The following is a 23748-nucleotide window of genomic DNA, read 5'->3' on the forward strand; positions in this document are numbered from 1 at the left end:
GAAAGCGCCAAGTAAATGTTCATGGACAAATGAATGGACAAGTACTTCATTCAACTACACAGGAAAATTTTTCGAACCAATTTAATAATCACACCAGCTTATTAGATCGTCTCTTTAATGAGTATAACATGGTACACACATACCATACAAAAAGCTCGGGCCCATCATCGTTCAGTCAGCGGCTCAGGCATGTTCAGTGAGCCGGGATACAGTTAGTTGAAGCGTGGTCTTCAGGTCAGGACTAGCTGGGCTCGTGCCCATGGTTATGTGCAGAGCTGGGAAGCATGTAGCCTCCTCTCCCAGTTAACCTAGGACCTTACGGAGCAACGACTTCTCCCTCACTCTCTAGACACAGTGTGCCCATTCTACTAACAGCGTAAAAACCACGATACAAATGGGAGGAAACACTAACTTGTCCCATCTCTTCTCCAAAATGCTGTTTAACTAACCTCCCTAAGTCATGATATGTATTTTACAATAATCCTTAGGAAACAGTCCTTGGAGCTCCCCCTCCTGTACTCCTGCACAGCTTATGCAAATGCACGGAGGAGTGGGCTCTTGGTCACTGTAGGCTGAAGACCTACAGCATTCCCGGCTTGTCCTGGAGCAGTGGATTCTTCTCCTGGTTTCCCCGGAAGAATGGAGCTTTTGCGTTCCTGAGGAAAGCACTCAGGCCTTTGCCTTTGACGGTGATGCCGGGGCACTTTCCAATTGGCTTGTACACCTTGTGTTTTCTGAAAATAATGTGTTAGATAGGACTTTAAAAACATCTTCAACGCGACTAAATTTCTTTCGACAGCATCTTTCTTTCTTAATTAAAGCTTTCTTATTTTCTTTATGTATTTGAGCGCTCTGACTGCGTGTACACCAGCATGCCAGAAGAGGGCACCAGACCCCAGTAGGGATGGTTGTGAGCCACCATGCAGTTGCTGAGAATTGAACTCAGGACCTCTGGAAGAGCAGACAGTGCTCTTAACTACAGAGCCATCTCTCCAGTCCCCTTGACAATATTTTTCATGGCAGGTGCAAAAGAGCTGCTTCATTCAACCCTGCCTATGGCGAGCCACAGACAAGCGTTTTAGGGGAGTATAGCTACCTTCTCTTCAAGCAAGAAGCACTCACTTTGAGATCTTAAACATTACAAAGAAACAATTTTCTCAAGTTACTGACCTCTGGTAGCAGGATTAAAACAAACAAATCCAACACCACAGTAAAATTAATAGGCCCCAGTTTGTTATCTGTGGTTCAATGCATGCATTTCTTCTGATACACAAAACATTTCAAAGGAAAAAAGAACCTGGCACTCTCACACAGAAGAAAGCTCTTTGCTTTTCACTATCCATCATAGAGATGTAAAGGGTTAAAACCAGAAACTCACTTGTACAGCAAGATGGTTACCATGGTGACAAGCACAGCGAGGCAGCCGATGGCGATGAGGGCACCATTCACCAATCCCAGAGTGGAGGCTGGGTCTTTAAAGAGGAAGAAAAGCCACACGAGTCATATTCCACTCTGTTGGAGGACATCTGCTTGTGATGCCGTCAGACAAACACGGAGGGGCTGCTGAAGAAGATGCCTGCTTACGGCGCTCTGGGCATTAGGTAACCTCCCCATTAAACAGCATGTAGGCTGTGGGTTGACAGTAAGTGGACATGCACGGAACACTGTGGCGAGGACAACATCACAGCCCGGTGACAGACACCCTCTGAGAACACTGCTGGGCTGTCAGCGCCCAGATGTTGAAAGGCTCTCATGCTCCACGGTACTGGCCTCTGGCCTCTCCTCATGCTGTACGCCTGCCCCTGTGCTAGCCACCCCGCCTCCCGCCCCTCAGAATTCTGGGAAACCTCCTGGGGCTGCCCTTTCCTGTCTCGTCTCCGGGTTTCCTCAATCTTGATGCCTTCCCAGCATTCCTGAGGGCACCAACCAGTCCTGTCTCCCCTCCAGAGCATATCTGGTTACCTCAGCCGCCTCCGTCTGCTCTGCTACCATCTCCATCCTCCTAGGTGGTCCTTTTCAGGGACTGAGCCTGCTCTCACAATCATCTCTCCACCGCTCGCAGACGGAATCTCCTCACCTCCCTCACCCTTGCTTACAGAATGAAGCTCCGACGACTCTCACAGTGGCCTTAATGTGTCCTCACTGTTTATATTTAGGTCTTAGTTGCAGGCAGTTCTTCACCATGATGATACCACTGAGCAGCAAGACTTGTTCCCACACCCAATCTAGGCTGCTGACCGCTGCCCTCACCGCCACTCCAAGCCCATGCCTCTCCCTCCCTTGGCCCGGTTTGTTTTCCTAAAAATACCACCTTGTTACTTTGTTTACTGCCTGCGGTAAGTTAAGGCTGATTGGGTGTTCTGAACTCTGCCCTAACCGGCAAATGACAACCTCTTACGAGAACATTTTATAAAAACAAAGCAAAGGACAAGGGGGCTGGAGAGGTGGCTCAGTGTGTAAGAGCACCAACTGCTCTTCCAGAGGACCTGGTTCAATTCCCAGCACCCACATGGCAGCTAACAATAATATCAGTTTCAAGAGGATCTGATGCCCTCTTCTGGACTCCACTGCGCCCATGTGATACACAGACGTACATGAAGGCAAATACTCACACACACATAAAATAAAAATTAAAACACCTCAACAAGCAAGCAAGCAAACAAACAAACAAACAAACACCCCAGGCAACATTAAAAACCAATAGCTGAGGAGCTGGGGAGATAGCTCAGCAGTTGAGAATACTGCTTCTTTGGCAGAGGACCTGGGTTTTCTGACTAATATTCATGTCTGGAAGCTCACAATAAGTATGCATTCATGCATGTGCATGCACACACACACGCCCTTAAAACAAAATCAGCTGAGTTTCAGTCAATCCCAAGCAGCTTAATTGGTTGACTCCGGGCCTCAATGAAGGAAGCAGTCCAGCAACGGCAGCCCCTGGGGTCCTGACAGCCCTGAAGAGAGCTGTTCAGTGGGAGCCCCTTGGACCTCTTCTGACTTCAGTGTTGCTCATTTTGGGGCTTAAACAAACTGAGATTGAATTGATCTAAACGTTTTCCAGTATCATCTGTCACTGCCCAGGGAAACAGGGGTCTTCCTTGTTTTGTTTCCTGGCCAGTGACTTCCACCCAGTGCAGAGCTCTGTGCTGGGCATGAGGTGGACAGCTTAATGACTATCAATCAATAAAAAGAATTTCAGCTGAATAAGACTCACTGGATTACAGGTTTTCTTTCCTGACTTTCCTTCTGTGTGCATGTGCACTTGTGTACATGTGGAGATACAGGGCAGCTACAGGTGTCATTTCTTCTTTTGTTTGAGACTAGCTTTCTCTCTGGCTTGGAAATTGGTCAAGTATGTTAGACTAACGGCCAGTGGGAGTCCAGGAGTTTGTCCTTGCTGCCCATCTTACCGTTGTTGAGATTACAGGTACACATCACCACTCCTAACTTTTTTGGGGTTTCTGGGGATCTGAACTCTGGTCCTCATGATGGCAAGGTTAACACTTTACTGACTGAATTCTCTCTCTCTCTCTCTCTCTCTCTCTCTCTCTCTGATTCTGCTATGGGCTGGCCTTTCACTTGCAACCTTCCTGTATCAACTTCCCGGGTGCTGGAAGTGTCGGTATGTCCCACCATGCATCCCTCAAACTGCCCTCTTTTTCTTTTCTTAGGGTGCTGGGAGTGGAAGCCAGGACTTCACGGCCTCACTCATGCCAGGCAAATGCCTTACCATTATGCTCCACCTCAGCCCCCGTTATTTGGTTTTTGAGCATGGGTTTAAGTCATTCCTAACATGATCACTCACTACAACAAAAAATTGTGGGACCCTAACAGTTAACCCTATAAGCCACTCAGAAGATCAGCAGTTTGCCAGCACACAGGAACAAAATGGAATGAGCTAAGATTCTTAAGGCGATTCTGAAAGACAAAGAGCTGGGGCAGATAGCTCCGCAGCTCCTGGAGGTCAGCATATAGAAACATCCAGTTTCCAGGGCCTCACTGCATCTCTCTCCTCCCCAGCTCTCTGGCAGGTGCCAGTGTACCCTGTCCTCTAAGAGGCAGGATGCTTTTGCAACCTGTTCTCAGCGCTCCATTCTGATAAGCTTTCACACGAATAACTACATACCTATGCTGCAGAATGACAACTCAGTCAACTGGACCTGTGACGGTGGGTCCCTGAGATCCTAAGAGAGCTGAGAACTTCCTGTTGCCTGGTGATGATGAAGATGCAGCCATTAGAGCATCAGAGTGCAATGAATTATGCATGTGTTTGTGGTGGTGGTGGTGGTGTAAGCATTTCTGGTTGCCCTACTTGAACAAGACAATTCAGCCCAGTATGAATACCTGATATTATAAGACAATAACTACCACTGGTTGATGCTATATTCTATACACTATACTACATTATATTATATTATATTATATTATACTATACTATATTATACCTTTCGTTTTTGTTTTAGAGTGAACTTCTTCTACTTGCAAAAACCAGCTTATTGTAAAACACTTTGGCAAGCCAGGGATGGTGGCGTGTGTCTGTAATGTCAGCATTTAGGAGTCAGAGGTGGGAGGAGTGCCGTAAATTCAAGGTCAGCTTAGTCCACTCAGTGGGGTCCAGGTTAACCACAGTTGCATGCTGAGATCCTGTCTCAAAAGAGTAAAAATGAAAACAGTATTTGGTGGCAGGAAGGCAGCCCCTTGTTCAGCTTATGTTTATGGCCTTTTGGTACAATCAAGAGGCCACATGGAGGGATTAACCTTGACTAGCGGGGTCAGCCCAAACGGACTCTGGGATTGGGATGGCTCCATGATAAAGTGCCTGAAGATGAACTGAATTGAATTCCATGAAAAGATCAGTCATGCAAGCAAAAACAGGCCATGTAGATGGTATGCTTTCTGATTGCTTAAATACGTCATTCAATGGCTTTTTTTGAGCTCCCTTTTATACTAATGAATGAGGATGTCAGTCCATTTTACCTTGTTAAACAAGCTCCAAGTCTCAAGGCGTTGGAAATGAGTTACTCACCAGATTGAGCCTGTGAATACTCGCATCCACTCCCAAAGCATCAGGAGGGCTTCACAGAAGGTTTGGTTTGCTTGCTTGGTTTGGCTTGGTTTTTTGAGACAGGGTTTCTCTGTGTATCTGTGGCTGTCCACTCACTTTGTAGACCAGGCTGGCCTCACACTCAGAGAGACCGGCCTGCCTCTGCCTCTTGGGTGCTGGGGTTAGAGGTGTGTATCACCCACCACCACTGCCTGGCCTTTTCTTTTTCTTTCTGTCTTTTTTGTTTTGTTTCGTTTCTCTCTTTCTTTTTCTTTTCTTCTCTCTCTCTCTCTCTCTCTCTCTCTCTCTCTCTTTCTCTCTCTCTCTCTCTCTCTTTGAGGCAAGATTTCAGTATGTAGCCTTAGGTGGCTTGGAAATCACTATAGAGATCAGGCTGACTATGTAGATCTGCCTGTCTCCCAAGCGCTGGGATTAAAGGTGTTTGCCACCATACCCAGCATTGAGGTTTACTGTAGATCTCACTATATAGCCCGCACTGTCCTTGAACTCATGATTCTCCTGCCTTGGGTGCCTAGAATCAGAGGTAAAAAAGTCCATGCCTGGCTTAAGAAGTAGTCTTTCTGGTGAGTGGGTAAGTTAGTTGGTACTGTCTTGGGGAAACTCTCAGTAGACATGAGGAAGGAAAAAAAAAAAAAAAAAAAGACCACAGGAGGATCAGGGGGAGCGAAGTATCAATTTAGCCCATTTCTTTTGGCTGCATCTCTTTGCTCTGGCGGGTTCTTCCGAAACCCCGGGTCCAGCCTCTCCTTTCTCACTGTCATTTTGTTTGTTTTAATGATGATTTCCTCTGGAAATACAAATCTCTTGGCCACTGCAAGGACCACATGAGGGTCGGAGGGAGCAAATGATGATACCCACTTCTCACACCTCATCCTGGCACCTGTTGCCGGCCTGTGGTCTCTCTGCTGCCCTTTCATCAGCAGGCTTTTCTTCCACCAGCATTTCACCAAGTCCCTCCCTCCACACTTTGCTAAGTAAATTTGTGGTTGGGTTTTGATGCTCATTCTTTTTTTTTTGTTGTTTGTTTGGTTTGAGATAGTATCTCTCTATGTAGCTCTGGCTGCCTGGAACTCAGAGTGTAGACCAGGCTGACCTGGAACTCTGACTCCTGAGTGCTGGAATTAAAAGTGTGCACCATCACGTCCAGCTTAACCCAAGCTCTCTCTATCTCTATCTCTCTCTCTTGATTTTTCAAGACAGGGTTTCTTTGTGTGTCCTTGTTAACAAGAGTTCAAAGGATGTTGCCACAAGATAAATTTTGGTAGTGAACTCCTTGAGGGCTTTAATATTGGTTGCATACTTCTGCAGTAGGAAATGTTCACAGTTATAAACCAAACCTTACCTTTGCCAGGGACGGAGATCAGGGTGCTGGTGAGGGCCAGGCTTGTGTCGTCTCCCAGAGTGACGTTCACACAGTACGTGCCAGGCCCACTGAAGGCTCTCCTCACAGACAGCAGGCACAGCTGCTCCACAGCCACAGGGCTGCAGAGCCTGTTCTGGGCAGTCTGGCAGGTGGGGTCAGAGACGATGGTACAGACTTCCGTGGGAGTGCTGTGATGTGGGAGGGGGCGAGGACACAGGAGAAAAGAGGGCAACGTCAGGGGTTTTGCTGGTGTTTGCATTACTGAAGGGCTTGACTGTTTTGAAACAGGGTTTCACATTGTTGGCCTGTGGTGATCCTCCTGCCTCAGCTTCTTGAGAGCTAGGATTATAGGCACAAGACACTATGCATACCTTTATAATAAAGTTTTAAGCAGGGTGATTTTGCTTTTCTTTCCTTCTCCCCCATCCCTTCCTTTCTTTCTTTTTTCTAAAATGCAGGGTCTCATGCCCCCTGCTTGTTAAAGATGACCTTAAACTGCAGATTGTCCAGCCTCAACCTTTTGAGTACTGTGATTACAGGCATGTACCCCGTGTCCTGTTTTATGTGCTGGGATCCAGCCCAGGGCTTTGTGTATGCTAGGGTGCCCTCTTCCGTGCTCCCTTTTTATTTTTTCTTTTGATAGACGGGATCACTCTTCAGCCCGTGCTCTCCCACTTAGCCCCTTGACTCCTGGGATTACAGGCATGGCCCCTCTCCCTCACACCCAGCTCATCTGAGGTTTCTAAGATGAAGGATTGTGAGTCATCCTCTAAGGGAAGACCAGTAAAGCATCAAGCCCTTTATTCAGACTGGGGGTCCTCACTTGGCCCTTCCTCTGGCATGACCCCGTACTCACGCCCCTTTGCAGGTCATGATGAAGTCCATCAGGGAGTTGTCAGGCTGTGGCCCGGGCACGGGAACGGCTGCCACCTGGATGATGCTGACTTCTACGATTCCCTCTGGCAAAACAGCCACCATAGAGAAGTGTCAAAATACAACAGGAAGCAGAGGAGCTCAGTCCGCCAGAGACTGTTTCCTGTGTTAAAATCCCAGCTAAGTTATGGTATGAGGGCGCAAGGCCTCTTTTGACCAGTGACCAGTGCTCTTAGGCAGAGACCTCGGGGAGGACATGGCAAGGGGGTGGCCTTCCACGAACCACGAAGTGCTCCTTGCCAGACATCAGATCTGTCATCCACCCTCCAGGACAGCAAGCCATGAACTCTGGCTGTTTATAAGCCTCCTTCAACCCCCGCCACATACCCTATTACAGAAACTTAATAGACTATGATATGTTCCTTAACAGACGAGAAGGAAAAAAAAATAAAAAGACATATTCTTGCAAAACCGAAATCCACCAAATATGAGAATCCATCCCCCGAGTTTTGCTTCCGTGTCCATGCAGCGTTCTCATAGTCACATGGAACTATTCTGCCCACCTAGCTTGTGTGTGTGTTTTGTTTTTGTTGTTGTTGTTGCTGTTTCTTAAGAGCCTAGTGTGTGTTAGAAGGTAGCACTTCTTCTTTGGAGACGGCTTGGGAAAAGACAGATGCTGTCCCCATGCGCACAGAGCGCCCAGCTCCTGGGCCACAGGTGGCTGATCCTATCCCTAGAAACAGCTCACAGTTACAGCTTCCAGCTTGGTCTCCAGAATCACGGATGCCCAGGCTGGGATGTGGTCCCCACCCATTTTCTTTGCCGAGGACCTTGCTGCAGTCCCTGAGGGGAACATCCCTGTGTGGTAGCCTGCTCATTCTCCTTTACGGGCAGAAGAGAGAGACTTTGTAAGAGTCACAGAGGATGCAGTGGGCACGCCATGCTGCTTTCTTCCCTCCTATCCATTGAGATTCCTGGATGCTCACATGGGATCCAAGCCCAGCATCTTTAGCATGTGGGCTGTCCAGGGGATGAATTTCTACCAGAAAGCATAGGGCAGGCAGGTGAGTGAGTGGAGCGTGGAAACTAAGAGCCATTGCTTTGTGGGTTTGCATCACCTTGGACAGGACAAGTGACCCTGCCCCTTTATCTCTACCCTTCTACTGTTGGCAACGTGAATGGATGGTCTTGTAGATTCTGACATCCTTCCGCACTGGTCTTCAGCCTTACCTACAATTGTGATGGTGGCTCTGAAGTAACCGTATCTGTTTATCTGGCAGTTTCCATTAGAAATGTCACTCAGCTTCATGGAGTTGTAACCAGTAGGCACTAAAAAGTTTGAATAATAGAAGTTTAAATAAATGGAGACTAAGAATGTAATGGAGATAACATTATATAACAACACCTCCCCCATGTCCATCTGTTCTTTATTATTTTTGTTTTGGTGGGGTTCTTTTGTTTTGTTTTGGTGTTTGTTTTACATTTTTTTTCTGGACAGGGACTCAAGTATCCCAGGCTGGTCCAGACTTACTGAGGACCCAGACTGCCACATCCCAGCTTTCTGAGTATGTCAGTCTTTTCTTCATTCTCTCAACATCTGGACAGGTCAAGTCCCTGGAGGCCGAGTAAGGACTCAGCTGTAAATCTTCCTTTCAGGTAGAGCTGGCTGTGGGAACCTGGCTTATTGCCCATACCAGGCAAGCGCTTTCCTGCTGAGCCACACCCAAGCTCAAAGCACAACCCCAGATGTTTTTTTAAACTCAGGCTGCAAATGAAAAGTTGAAGGCCTGTTAGAATATACAAACAGGCCGCAGCAGAGAAGTTCCCTTTTCATCAGGATGCAGGTGTTCCGGCCTTATCCATGGCACCGCTTGTTGCTCACACATCATTTCATGTCTTTGCCTCTCTTTGCTCATCAGCGAAATAAAACTAATCTCACTGCCCTCCCAGGCTGAACCATTTAAACCAAAGTGAGATAAGGCGTTCTTCACAACCTGCTTCTCTGCCAGGCATGGTATCCATGCCATTGATCCCAGTACTCAGGAGGCCGAGGCAGAGTGATGGCTGTAAGTTTGAGACCAACACGAGCTGTATAGTAAGTTGGGTAACAGGGCAGAATGCGGTAAGTGTGGCTGAGGTTCCCAGGTTTTGGGAAGAGGAGACAGACAAATAAAAAATAGAGGAGGAAGGAGGACACCATGATGGGTGAGCACGGAGAAGGAACCATGTGGGTTGGGAGGAAGGACTCCAAGGATGGCATGAATGGAGAAAACACTAAGATGAAATATATAAGCAAGGACGTTGGGATTATGGATGGGAGGTAGCCCAGATAGGAACTGATAAAGCAGATGGCATTGCATTGGATGGGGGCTGGGAGATGGATGGTGAGGTTATTGAGACAGTGAAGGTAAAATATCTGCCCAGTCCAAGGTAAATAAGGCAATCATAAAATTTAACAGGTGTCTTTGCAGATGATGGATATGTAGAGCCAAGATTTGTTAAAGGATCAATGGAGAGAAATGAAGGCCTGAAAGGGTGGGTGAGAAAAACTTAACTCCCTGTTCCCCAGAGAATGAGGTGAGAGGTGTTGGCTACGAACGCAGGAAAGTTCTACAAGCATAAAACCACGTGACTCGATAGATGTGTGGCTGTGTGAGTGTGTGCATGCGTGTGTGTCTATGTGTGAGTGAGTGTGTATGAGTGTGGCAGTGTGGTGATGGATGTTTAATATGGTACACATGCTATCACGCTGATCAGCACTTGGCTTATAAAGGTTGTTCTGTTCCTCAGATTTGTTCACAGAAGTCTGGAAAATGAACAAGAGCGAACAGATAATAGAAAAATAGGACACACTTCCCAGCCTCCTGATTCATTCAGCTGCCCAGTGCCTTCTTCAAGTTGTAGTTTTTCAGGCCTGTGGTTGCACTAGGCTGTTTGTTTATTTTTGGGCCAGGGCTTCAAGCTGGTGCTTACTTGTTTATTGCGGTGCTGAGGATGGAGTCCAGGCCCCTACTCTGCTTCTCAGCTGCATCCCTGGTGCCTCTGACTTCTCCGTTTAGCTGAACCTTATTTGTCAAATAATGATGTTCAATAATACAGGCTGGGCCAGTGGGTAAAGTTCGTTGTGTGAACCTGGCAAGCCTGGATCCCACGTGGAAGGAGATGCCCCACCAATGCGCGCGCGCGTGCACACACACACACACACACACACACACACACACACAGGAATTAAAATGTAAAAAGTTATGGCTAACTTACTCACTTCAGGCACCATTACCTAGCCCTCCCCCTCCCCAGCTGCTTTCAGGCATTCTAAATTAATTATGGTTGAGTTAGCACCTTTGCATAAAGACAGGACTCTTCTCAGTAAAACTGAACGCATAGGGGGTACTGGTCTTTGTTTTACAGCTTGACTTAGGAAAAACAAAAGCAGCAAATTAAAATACCTTTTGAAATAGGCTTCAGAATATTTTTTTTTAAATTTAGAAAAAGGTGTTTATTAACAAACCAGTATGAAGAACAGAAGAAATATTCATTAGAAATGCATAAGGCATAAGATGCAGAAGGTTCAGAAAATGTGATTGATGCGTGGCATGACACAGCTTATAAGGAAGACAAGCTGGTTTTAAAAAATGTGATTTAAAAGGCCCAAACTGAATAAATTAACCAGATTTTTTTAGGCACTAAAGACATCTGTAATTTATTTAGAATTTACAGCTGCTCTTTCTATTTAAGGACAATTATCCATTCTCCCAGATAAAGAAATTGGTTCTTAGAAAAGCAGCGTGCTTGGTAGAGTATTTGGCCTGCATTTGAAAAGCCCCGTGTTTGGTTCCCAGGTGTGGCGGTGCGTGCCCGTAGTCCCAGCAAAGGTGGAGCCTGGAGGTCACCACCCTTGGTGATAATATTGATGCTAACCTGGGCTACCTAAGAGCATGGGGACAGGGAAAAGGAAGGGAGAAGAGTGGGGAGGGAGGGAGGGGTTGAGACCATACTAAGGGGAAGCTGTGTGTCAGGACTTGCCCGGCGCCACCGCATTTGTAGCTGGATTGGGATTGCTTAGTCGCTAACCCACAAGCTTGCGGGGTGTTGGTACACCCTGTGCCACCGTGCTCACGCCCGGTCAGACGGGATAGATTTCCACGCACAGGAACTGAAGGCCGGCATGGTTGTGTAGCCAAGAGAGGCAAATCACAGAACAAGGTGTATCGCACGAAACCATGGACGTAAAATCCAAAGTGACAAAACCTGTAGAATGTTTGTAAATGCCTAGAAAATGATCTGGACGGAAACACAGCCACCGTTATCAGGATGAGCTTGGGAAGAGAACTCATGGGGACTCTTGCCTTTATGCTAGGCTTGCTGGATGTTTTACTAAGACATGTGAGTTAATTACTTGACAATTTAAAACATCCTATAAGGGGATAAGAACGGGCCAGGAAAACCTAACAGCAACAGGGAAATCATAGGATTTTTGAGCTCAAGGCCGGTGGCGATACATAGCGTCTCAAGCCGATTAACTAAGTTACTGAATAACTAATGAAGACAATGACGACAATGACGACAACCCCCCCCCACTTACCCAGAAAGTACTCACTTGAAGAGGGGCTGGGTGTTGGTACTGTGGGTGAAGGTGAAGGTGAAGGGCACGGCCCGGTCACTGCAGCTTCCACGGTGAGGTTAAGGCTGAAGGTTCCATTGAGCACATACGTGTGATTCATAGTGTGCTTGTTGGAGACAAACAGGCCAGTGTTGTCCCCAAAGTCCCACTTGTAGGAGATGGCAGAGTCATTGAGGAAGTGGCTGGGGTCGTGAATGAGGACATCGAACACGATGGGGAGGCCTCTGAGGAAGGTTTCGTCGGACGAGTTCCGGTCGTTCTTCTGGTACATGGTCACCAATACAGGGATCTGATCTAGAGGATGCAACACAAGGAAGGAAGATAACACACGTGTGCGTGGCTGTGGGGAGGGCTGCAGTGATGCTCTCGGCCTGAAGACTGAGACCTCACATGTAAGCTTTGGCGTGTCCCAGCTGGCAGACAGGTGGGGCACCACAGAATTAAACACTCCTGCTCTGCTGGAGTCCGGAGGAGTTTTACCCTGCCCCGGACCACTTTGGGACCGACTCTTTCTGATGTCAAAAGGACTAAATGCCTCGTGCTCCACTCCCGTCACGTCCACGACACGCACCTGTTATCACATACACGTCCTTGACCTGCGAGATGGGGATGTACGCCCAGCCGCGCTGTCGGAAGACAGCGACTTCCATGACCTGAGGGCCAACGGTCAAGTTGACTGTGTTCATGGAGACTCGCGCTGAACACCGGCCCAGTTTTTGGAGGTACTGACCTGTGGGAAGATAGACGTTTCTAGTTACTGCTAACCTACCTGTCCGTTAGACAGTTGTTTCTGAAAGGCTAGTTCAAGGTTGCTCTGAGGAAAGAACAGGCTGGAAGCCCCGGACGAAGCAACTCTCCAGCTGCAGGAAACTCACAGCCGTGAAAAGGATGGAGCTCTTTAGGGGACGATGCAATCAGGTCCTAATTTACAGGTGAGCGCTTTGTTACCTTTAAATGATTTGCGCGGGAAATGCATACCCTTGCCTTAGGAAACTCACTTAATGCCATGGTGATGTATCTGGGGGGAGTTTTGAAAAGGTCTTTGTCCACAAATCTACCTTCTTTTTATGACAATTCAAAAGCAGTAACCCCAGCACTCAGGGAGGAAGAGGCAAGTGGATCTCTGTGAGTTCGAGGCCAGCCTGCTCTACAGTCAGTGCAGGACAGCGAAGGCTGCACACAGAAACCCTGTCTTGAAAAAACAAAAAAACAGCCCCCACCAAAAAAAAAAAAAAAAAAAAAAAAAAAAAAAAAACAAAAAAAAAAAACCCCGAAATAATTAAAAAGCAATTGATGTAAGTTGACGGCCATCATAGCTCTGTTTAGATTTTTCTGGAAGGCTGGACTTCCACTTTCTAAAATTGCTTGTACTGAAATCCAGCCAGACACGAAAGAGCAGCAGTGGTCCACAGATACAAAGGGAATGGAACCCCTGCACGCACACATTTGAGTCACTGTTTCCCTCTGCAGCCACCTGAAACTCACAGGCACTGGCCACAGAAGTGGCAGGCCACTGTAAGGAATTTTGAATAATATAGTCAAACGCTGTGATAACACAATAAATGCACGTATCCATCAATATCTTAAACAAGAGATATGAATACTGAAAACATTAGCCTTCAGTAGTGATCATTTCTGATGATATTTGTGAATGATTTTTATATTTTGTTTGTGTTCTTCTATTTATCCAATTTATTTTTACAGAGCAGATGCTTCTTTAAGCTTCACTAATTCACTCGAGAACACTAACAGGTTAATGAACAATAATTTCTGAGAAATTCATTAATAATAACTAATGAAGAATTATTTCTGTGGTGTCCTGTGGACCTGGCGACATTCACCAGGATTTTATTTTTTCCCTCACTGCTCACCCGGGTAAGGAGAGCTCACAGAGGGACTGGTGGTATAGTTTCAATTAGAGAACATGGAGAGACAAGGTTAAGATGTGAAGGCGATGTAAAAAGCGAAGCGTTTGTAAAAACCAAACCAAGTGTGTGAAAGACGTAGACAAAGCTCCATTTCTTCCATCCGTGGGGTCGAGGGAAGGGCTTCCCGTCGGGGAACTTGAGGTGCTGGCTTTGGCTGGTGTCACCCTCCCATTCGCCATCCTCTGCCTCTGCTGTCCAGTTGTAGGCATCCAGGTTAGAAGTCAGTGCCAAATCTAGCAGAGAAACAAATAGGTCAGTTTTCTGGCCTCCACATGTTCAATGCTCAGCACTCAAACACTTCAGTTTAACAGAGCCACTGTGAAAGCTGCTACAGGGATGACGTCTTCACGTTGAGCATTCACCCACGCCACCCTGATGACTCGGCATTTTCCTTGTCCATGCTGTATGTCAATGAAGTGTTGTATCATCAATTTCCAGGAAACTTCTGTCTGGAGGTTTTACTTAACACAAGCGTCTTCCCCTTGAGTCTCCGAGTCTCAGCGCTATTCACAGCATCCTACAGGGGGCGCCATCTTCTAGGATGGCACACTCTTGTTCCCAGCTTCTTTTCCTCACTCACTGATAGTACAGCGAAGTTCTAAGTCGCCGCCGTCCTCAGCAGTCTTCAGCCGAGGACTGCCCTAAGGAGGGCGTTCCCTCACGTCAGGGCAGCCCCACGACTCTGTCCTCTCCAGCCTGGCCTGCATTTGTCTCTTCCGTTAAAAGAATCCTCCCCCCAGCACAACAGCCTGCTCTTCACCTCTGAGGAATTTGTCACCCTCTGCTGGCCTCTGAGGGCACTTGCACACAAAAATACAGACATTGACCTATCACTATCAGTAAGTAGTAAAAATAAATCCTAAAGAGAGGATCTCCTTCTGCAGGTAGCTATAACGGACCTAGATAGATGCAGAGAAAACTCAAGAGAAACAGACATAGAAAAGTGTCTTACTGAATCTCGGAAGGAGTAGAAACCTCTCCAAATGTGTGGTATTTTCCATGTCATTGTCTGTGGTCTTGAATAGCTCCTTACTTGAGTTCCTTTATCCGGCTACTAGTTGTTATTCCTCTTTTTCTTAAATTTTCCCAAATATGACCAAGAGCCCTTTGGACTGGCTCTTGTATCCTTTTGACATAACTCCATCGGTTCTTTCTTGTTTTTTGTTTACAGTTAAGATATCTTAAGCCAAGGTGTTGGGATTACTAGCTTGTGTTACCACGCTGGCCAGAATTGGTGTTTTTATTTTATTTTATTTTATTTTATTTTATTTTATTTTATTTTATTTTATTTTATTTTTTAGTAAGAGGTTGGGCAAAGTAACACACACCTGTAATCCTAACACTCTGGAGACTGAGGCAGGAAGGTCATGAGTTTGAGGCTAGCCTGGGCTATACGGGAAGATGTGTGTATGCGATTAGTTTTTCAGGTAATAAAACAAGAACCTGAGCATAGACAGTGGACACATAGGACAAGGTGGGTATGACACTGGAGGAAATGTAGGTTTAGGTTTTTGAATTCTCAAGTAATGCTAGGGATGGAACCCAGGGCCCCGCACACTCCCGTGCTCAGTCACTGAGTTTGTCCCATCTTGATAGTGTAGCTTATAGGAGGGTTACTTGGGAAGAGCTGGAACTAGTGAGAGGAGGAGGGGAATTGGAGGTGGAAGTGATCCCCGCATCCCTGTCATCCAGCCTGAGGGGGAGGGTGGCAAGGGGCGGTGACATCCCCTGTGAGCCTCAGAATTGTGGGCGGGGCTCCAGGGCATGGCTCAGCTTTCTTACCGTCTCTGAAGTTCCTCTCAGAGATGATGTGACCATTGGCATCCTCCTTCTGGCATCTGGGGAACACCAGGTTCACCACAAATGTGATATTGGAACCCACCAGAGCTGGCGAGTCACTCGTCAGGACCGCTTGCACACGGCCTCCTAGGGCAACAAAGAGTGGAGCTCATTCTCCCAGAAGGCCTTTCACCAGAAATGTTTAATAAAGTTATATCTCTCCGTAACTCCAGTTCGAAGGGAGCCGATGCCCTCAGTCTTTGGGTACCGGGGACACATGTGGTGCGCAGATGTAGGCACAGACAAAACAGCAACACACATTTAAAAAATCAGCATTTTGGATTGAGGAGGCACGTGCTGAAAGTCTGTGGACTTTACTCTTAAAGCCAGATGGCTGGAGGACTCTGGCCTATATGGGGCGATTTCACTTTCTGGACACTCAGGTCATGGCTCGGCTTTTCTGAGGGCTCCTACGCTCGGGGACTCAGCAGCCTTGAGGCTGAATCTGCTTCTTGTCTAAAATAGTTCAAGACCCTGGGAATGTCTAAAAGTCCAGGTGATTTTGTGACCTAGAAGGTGAAAACGTTGGGAGGGAGAGAAGCTTGCCGAGTCCAGGGCTGTTTCGCACCCAGAGCTCAGTCACTCATGGGCGCCCCCTGGGGCTGCGGGAGCAGAACCTACCTTCCCAGGAGTCCTTCCACCTGCCGTCTCCCCTCTTCCACGCTGGGTACAGGTTTTCATTCCATTCGTTTTCATCAGAGGACCAGCCCCGGAGCTGGCTGTGCTCCCTCACGTGACCCGGGAACCGCTCGTGGCCCAGCACATCGCGGAACCCTACGGTGGCGGTGGAGACACAGAGACATTGTCGTTTCATGGCTGGCTTAGCACCGCTGTGAGCACGGTCGGCGGAGTGCCTCGTCTCCGAGGGTCCGCGCACAGGGCAGCCGACACCTCAAGGAAATAAAGGTACTGAAAACAGAAGCCTGGTTGGGCGTGTTGGTGCGCTGAAATGTCCCAGCGCCCAGGAGGCAGGGGAAGGCAGATCTCCGTGAGGCTGAGGCTAGCCTGGTCTACGCTGTGATTGCCAGCCGGCCAGAGCTACGTCATGAGGACCTGTGTTCTCTTCCCCCCCGCCCCCCCAAACGTCCGCTGAGGCTGGTGAAGGGTCTCCGCAGGCGAGGTTGCTTGCTACCCAGACTGGCAGCCTGAGTTCTGTTCCTGGAACCCACACGGTAGGGGGAGAGCAACGATTCAGAGACCTGTCTCCTGACCTCCACAATGACTCTCTCGACAAGCAGACAAACAAGTGCAAGAGTAAAATAAGTCTGCTGGAACTGTACTTTTTTGAGATGCCATCGCGCACTGCACCCGGTTGGCCTCATCTTTGTACAGGTCCTCCTGCCTTTGCTTCCTGAGCAGCTGGGATGACAGGCGTGCGCCATGAAGCCCAGCCTTAGAGAGAAAATTCTGATAGCCATTTTTTCTCAGCTTCAGTTAGTTTCTCAATATATGGCCTCCAAATATTTAGATTTGGTAATAGTATCCAAACGGGAAACTTGGATGCAGGTTTGCACGTTCTCCCAGTCTCTTCATCCTCTCGTGTGAAGGGAGGAAAAGCTTGGGAATGCTCTCAGGATGCCAAAACACATATATGTTAGCACGGAGAGTCCCCAACAGAGCTCTATGAAAACATCTTGGTGAATATTCCATGTACTTTCGTGGAGTAAGGCATTTATATCGTGCCCAGGATGCTGAGACTGGAGGATTGCCATGAACTCAAGGCTAGTCTGGATTATAGAAAGAGACTTTGTTTCAAAAACAAACAATCTCCACTCAAATAAAGCTCTTGTATAGCCTGTATTTTCTATACAGTGTTTTTTTTTTTTTTAATGTTATTTGGCTTAGGGTTTAACCTGTTCCTTTTTCTAGCTTCATCTCTTTTAAATGCATTTTGAAGCTCCCTTGTTAAGTATAATCTGCATTTAGAATTATTGCTTTATTGATTGAATTGGCTATTAGTAATTAACCCTCTTTATCCCTGGTAATATTCTTTGCTCTAAAGACTACTTTGCTAGTGTTTAATATACATATAAATGTAACTTTTCTATTTTTTAAAAAAATTTATGTGTAGAGGTGTGTGTGTGTGTGTGTGTGTGTGTGTGTGTGTGTAGGTGTTTAGCCTGAACTAGGTCAGTGAACCGTGTTCATAGAGTGCCCACTGGATTCCAGAAGAGGGCGCTAGAACTTCTGGAACTGGAAGATGGGTGTAAGCTGCCATGAGTGTGAGGAATTGAACCTGGGTCCTCTGAGCCATCGCTTCAACCCTCATTCTTTTACTTGTAACCTGCATGTACTCTTATTTAGTGTTTTTTTTTCTTTTTTTTGTAGACAGCATATAGTTGGTTGTGTGTCTATGAATGAAATCTGAATGTCTCTAGCTTTTGTGTCCCGAGATAATTTACATATAATGTAGCGACAGACATCCTGGATTTGAGCCTACCATCTTGTTTACTATCCATTCTATCTTTTTCTTTTTTCCCCCTCCATTTATTTGTTTTGAATTTTTTGAAACAGTCTTATGTTGTCCGGGTTGCCCTCAAACTTACTATGCTGCCTAGGATGACCTTAACTCCTGATCTTTCTGCCTCAGCCTCTCAACGGCTAAGAAAACAGGCAGGCACCATATCTACCTTACAGTCTGGGGAATTATAACCGGATTTCATTTTATCTCCACCACTGACTTACTAATTATATCTCTTTGTTTTGAATAATTTCTCTAAAGTTTACTATAATTCTTTGAAAATTCTCCATAATCTTAAATTGACAGTTTTTTTGTTTGTTTGTTTGTTTTTAGTCTTGCCTGAAAACTTGGCTGGTTATGTGGTCGCTGTGCGCTTTGAGTATTATGCAGATCGGTTGATTCTTACCCAGAAGCCATTGCCTGCTTACTCTCCTCTTTGTCCTCCCCGCCCCCAACAACTGTTACAGATCCTGATCTGTAGCAGATCACAGTTCCCAAGGCTCATTTCAGCTTTCCTTGCAGTTTGAGTAGGGGAAGATGGTTATATTCTGGCTTAGGAAAGCTGTGAAGAACTCTGCTGGAGCTTTTGGGAAGTGTTCCTCCTTTAGAAAAAAAAAAAAAGACATGTGAAAACTACCCCGGCCTTCTCTCTTCAGTACCGATTTCAGGGGTGTCAGCGTCCTGGCATGATGCCTGGCCATCACAGCTGCGTTTAACTCTGAAGACACAGATCTGAGGAAACAGCCAGCACATCAGCGGTGTCAGGTTAGAACTCTGATAAGAAACATCACTTAGATGACATTATTGAGTCATCGCGTTGGTCCTGTGTACCTCTGGGCTGAATGCACGAGATAACAAATATCCTAGGCTGTTCTATTCCAGCCCAAAGCTAAACTGGCTGTGACCTAGGGAAGCCCCTAAGCACACACTGTCTGCAACTCTCCTCTCCCCAGTTTATATGATCCTGCATCTTAGCTATGGGCTCTTGGAGTTCAGAAACTGTTTTCACGTCTTACACGCTGGAAGGAGTACCACGACGTGTGGTGTTTAGTGGCTACTCGGAGAAACCATATTGGCTGCATGCACTAATCTGTGTCTTCTATTTAAGACAGCACCTCTATGTGCAGAGCAGCTGTATGGGATACTTAGAACTTCCGCATTTTAGACCAAATGATTACATGGTAGGCAAACTGGGCTATATCCCTGCTCAGTTTATTTTGTATGTGTGTGTGTGTGTGTGTGTGTGTGTGTGGTGTGTGTATGTGCGTGCAACTTCTGGTGCCATCTCAGAAAAGCTGTCTACCTTTTTTTGAGATATGGCCTCTCATCAGTCACCAATCAGAATAGACTGGCTGGCCACCCAGCCTCACGGATCTGTCTGTTTCAACCTTCTGTGCACGGAGACAGGTGTGTGTCCCGTTTTCGTGTATTCCCTGCTTCTTTTGTAGGAGCTGCATACAGAATTCAGGCTTGTGCCTGCCAGGCAATGTACCCATTGTACCATCTCTCCTTCCTGTTCCTCTCTGAGAGGAAGGCAGATGCAGTGGTAAGTAGCACTGAACCAGGAGTCATGGTGCATGGCCTCCGTCATAAGCAGGCTGTGTGACCTCAGCCTTCGAATCAGACAACCCCAAATAAATTTCAGGACCGTGGCCACTGGAACAGACATTAAGTGGGGAGTGGACTCAAGGCTTCTCAAGCAATGCTCGTAACTAAAAGTTCACTTTGGAGGCATGTGGAAAGAATGAAGAAGCTGCACCCATTCAGATGAACACACCTGGGTGGAGAGAGATAGGATCCAGCAGGTCATCTTTAATCCAGCACAAAAGGGGATTTCGCTCCCCTCACGCCCAGAACGAGCTCTCACTGTTTCAGAGCCCACAGAGTTTAAGGTGGAGTATTTCCCCAGACACAATCAAAGCACAGATCAGGCTGGGTGTGACTCAGTGGTACAGTACCAGCCTGACATGCAAGGGCCCTGGGTTTGAGCACTACCAGAAAACAAAACACAACAGTGCCAAAAAAAAAAAAAAAAAAGCACAGATTTCTCCTTTTGCTTGTAAATTTCAGAAGTCAGGGAAAAAATACAGGAGCAACGGAAGAACAGAGGATCCAGGAGCAGGCTTGCTCAGTCTGTCCTGCCAGAGTTCACAGCAGACACAGACGGATCTTAGAGGAGGTGCTAAGAGTGCCGGCAGCACTTGCTGGAGCCGGGATTTTAGCGGCCGCGTCAGGGAGCTCACAAACGCTCAAGCGTCAGGAGATCTGGCGCCCTCTTGTGGCTCCTGCAGGCAACCACACAACAAACTACATCTTTTTAAAGGGCTAAAAAAGAAAAATAACCCAGTAGAGAAAAGACCCATTTTAAAAAGCAGCAAGCAGAGATGAAAACATCAGGATTTAGGACTAGAGAAAAATACTTGAATCAACACCAAAAGCATAACTCATGAAAGGAAAAAAGTGATGCTTTAGGCCTTACTCAAGAAAAACAAAAACAAAGCTTGTGCTGTGTGGCCCCCAGTGGGAAGAAGTAAAGGAGAGTGGAACACGCTGCATCTCACCAATATTAAAAGGCAGTCCAAAGCCGGGCGCGGTGGCACATGCCTGTAATCCTCTCAGCGCTCAGGGAGGCAGAGGAAGTTGGATTGCTGTGAGTTCAAGGCCAGCCTGGTCTACAAAAGTAAGTCTAGGACGGCCAAGGCTGTTACACAGAGAAACCTGCCTTGAGAAAAACCAAACCAAACCAAACCAAAAACAGAAAAGAAAAAGCAATTCAGATTTGGAAGGGGGGAAAGCATGTGTGGACGTCAGGCACAGAGGATTGTTGGTGAACCTCCTGCAGACCTGTTGGTCTCAGCCACCAGAGTGATAGGAGCTAGAGAAACTGGGTCACCACACACACAGCTGGCGGGAACTGGAAACGGTGCAGCCACCCTGCCGGACTCTAGCAAGCCTCAGCGTGCAGGTAACCAGTGCCCAGCTTGTCTTGATTGTACTCCCTAGGATGCACCCCAACTGGGCCTGACTCCAACATCCTTCAGTGGGTGAGAGGTTAACATGGAACAGCATGACCACGGATTATCAGTCAGAAAGAAGAAGGAACAACCTATTGGCGCAGCCATGTCGGTGACTCTCCTTGGAACCATACTAAGGAGAAACCCCACGCCAGTGCCTAAAGTTCATACTGTAAAACTCCACTGTGTGACATGCTGGAAATAACACTATTTCAACGCACAGATTCCTAGTGGCCAGGGACTGGAGCCGGGCAGAGGAGGGTATTTGTTGCAGGAGGGTATGGGATTGTTATGGCAGCAGTGGGCATGTTTTGCATTTTGACTCTCTCCCTGTCAGAATCTTGGTTGTGAGAAATGTTTTTGTTTTTATTTTATTATTATTATCATCATCATTATTTTGTTTAATTTTGCCATTGGGCAGACTGGGTAAAAGTTGTCTTGGGATCTGTCTGAACTCTTCCCTCCAATTTCACACAAGTGTGTGCGTACCCCAAAACCTAAGAAGGTCAACTTAAAATCAGATACGCCCGGTAACAAGCAGACTTTCAGGAAAGGGGGGCACAGGGTGGAGTCCCCCGAAGCCCGCGCTGCTCACGGACCACCTGCTCTGCCAGGGCTGTTCCTGCCTCCTCCTTACACTGCGCTCAGGCTTGCTAGTTCCTATCACTCCTGGTTGGTCCAGTTTGCGATGAGCCAAAGAAGGCCTGGGGCTTTTAGACATCTTCTGAAAGCCCCTACCCAATGCCTGGCTACTGTCCCCTCCACCACCCCCACCTGTGTTGGTGGTTGGTTGTTTTTTTTTTTTTTTGCAAGGCAGGGTCTCACTGTGTAGCTTAGGCTGCCCTAGAATTCACAATGTAGTCTAGGCTGGCTTCGAACTCACAGAGATCCACCAGCTTCTGTGGGATTGAAGGCATGAGCCACTTAGCGCAGTCTTGGCTACTGTTTTACTGACCCCCCAGACCGCGGGATTTTGTGGGGAGGACTTTGGGTGCTGGCTTTTCTTATCTTCCTATTTCTCCCGGCTGTTGTATCCGCGGGAGGTACCCGGGAGGGGCGGAGGTGTGCAGCTCTGTTTTTAAGAAACACCACTGCATGTGTGTTCCGGTAGCTCATCTCTTAAGACTCTAGAGTCCACCTTCGCAAATGACGGAAGGGAAATTTAGCAAAGCTGATTCACTCGTGGTTCAGCCTAGCATCTGGCACGAACTCAATTCTGTCCAACCCCAAGCCTGGTCGGAAGGACAAGCGTGAGATAACATGCTTCCCTTTCCGCCCACTCTCTGTGTGACCCAGCGGGTGCCTGGCTCTCTCTGTGGCTGGGCTTTCTCACCTGGGGAAACCGGACAAGCACCAGGTCAGGTTCCCCCGGCTCTGTGAAGGCACCACACCCAGACACAAAGTTGGCCGTCCGCCTGGCATCCCGCTGTCTGCTGTCTCTGTGTCTGAAGTCCAAACCCACAATCATGGCCTCAGGGGACAGAGGTGGCATCTCAGAGGTGGCGGGGCGTCCCAATACTGGGGCATCCTTGGCTCTGAGCATTCCGGGCGGAGGAATCATGAAGCTGGGCCACTTACCCACTTGCCTGGCAATCCCCTTGTGCAGGGACTCCAGCGGTTCTACTCTGCCCGGCCTGAGGTCCACCCCAGCCAGGAAGACCCAAGAGAGGGGACCTGGCTTGAGCTACAGGAGGCAGGGAGATGAGGTGCCACGCCCCTGCGGAGCCCCCCCAGGCCGAGTCGGAGGTGCTGTTACCAGCTAGGTGGCCATACTAGGGCTCAGGGCAGGTGCTGGTCCCTGCTGGTCCCCAGCCCCTGGAAGCGAGGGGGAGTGGCTCTTCTCTTCCCCTCTCTGTAATTCTGCAAGAAGAGACAGCCCCACCGTGTTGGACTGCTACACTGCCCCGCCGCGCGCAAGGAGGCTGGACCTGGACACCCAACTCTGGAAGACGCCGCGGCCACTCACTGCGCAGCGATGTTAGTGGGGCCCTGCCACAGAGCCCTCCCAGCCAGGTGGAGCCAGCTCATCTCTCAGGACTCTGCCTGAAGCGGCAGCGCGCCCTGCTCGGTGCAGAGCGAGGGGTGGGGTGGGGAGTTCCGCAAAGTTAGCCATAGCTAACGTAAGAGCTCCGCCCTGCGCGCGGGAAGCAGATAAGGGTGGTTTAGGAGCCTTGCTTTATTCTTGGGGTACAGGCTGTCCTCCCACTTTCGGCCTCAGGCTGGCTACCGTGGAAAAGGCTTCCAGCGGCCTCGTGGCTTTCACTCTCTGTCAGCCCCAGGCAAAGAACACAGTACTGGTATTTGAAACAGACCCTGCTCTCTGCGGACACCCCCCCCCCCCCAAATTCCACTCGAGCGCCCCCAGCCCACGGCTTGGATGAGTGCAAGGTCCCAGAGGGGACAGGACTCACGTTTGGCTGCCTGGAGCGGCAGTCCTGAAGCCAGCAGCAGAAATCCCAGAACCGCGAAGAGACTTTCCATGCTCTTTCCCAGTGCCCGCTGAACCAGTCAGGGCTTGGCTCTCCCTCTCCAGTCCCATCCAGCAGGAGTCACGGTGTCAGCCTCCTGCAGCCCGCTCTGTTTT

General features: G+C 48.0%; 1 protein-coding gene across 2 annotated transcripts; it reads right to left on the reverse strand.

Moving 5' to 3' along the window:
- Window positions 1-98: 98 nt before the first annotated feature.
- On the reverse strand, window positions 99-23748 carry Gpnmb (glycoprotein nmb). Of its 2 annotated transcripts, none has more exons than XM_060380032.1 (11): window positions 23576-23748; window positions 16311-16463; window positions 15633-15776; window positions 13910-14083; window positions 12494-12652; window positions 11884-12216; window positions 8532-8630; window positions 7285-7387; window positions 6408-6616; window positions 1379-1472; window positions 99-734 (listed from the first exon to the last, which is right to left on the reverse strand). In XM_060380032.1, exons 1-11 carry the CDS (start codon window positions 23643-23645, stop codon window positions 581-583), a joined length of 1692 nt encoding a protein of 563 aa, XP_060236015.1. In that variant the 5' UTR covers window positions 23646-23748; the 3' UTR covers window positions 99-580. The 2 variants fall into 2 exon arrangements, with proteins under 2 accessions (XP_060236015.1, XP_021497430.1); XM_021641755.2 differs by having other exon boundaries at window positions 11899-12216; window positions 23576-23747.

Source organism: Meriones unguiculatus, chromosome 3 (genome assembly GCF_030254825.1).
Source record: "Meriones unguiculatus strain TT.TT164.6M chromosome 3, Bangor_MerUng_6.1, whole genome shotgun sequence".
Taxonomy (NCBI): domain Eukaryota; kingdom Metazoa; phylum Chordata; class Mammalia; order Rodentia; family Muridae; genus Meriones; species Meriones unguiculatus.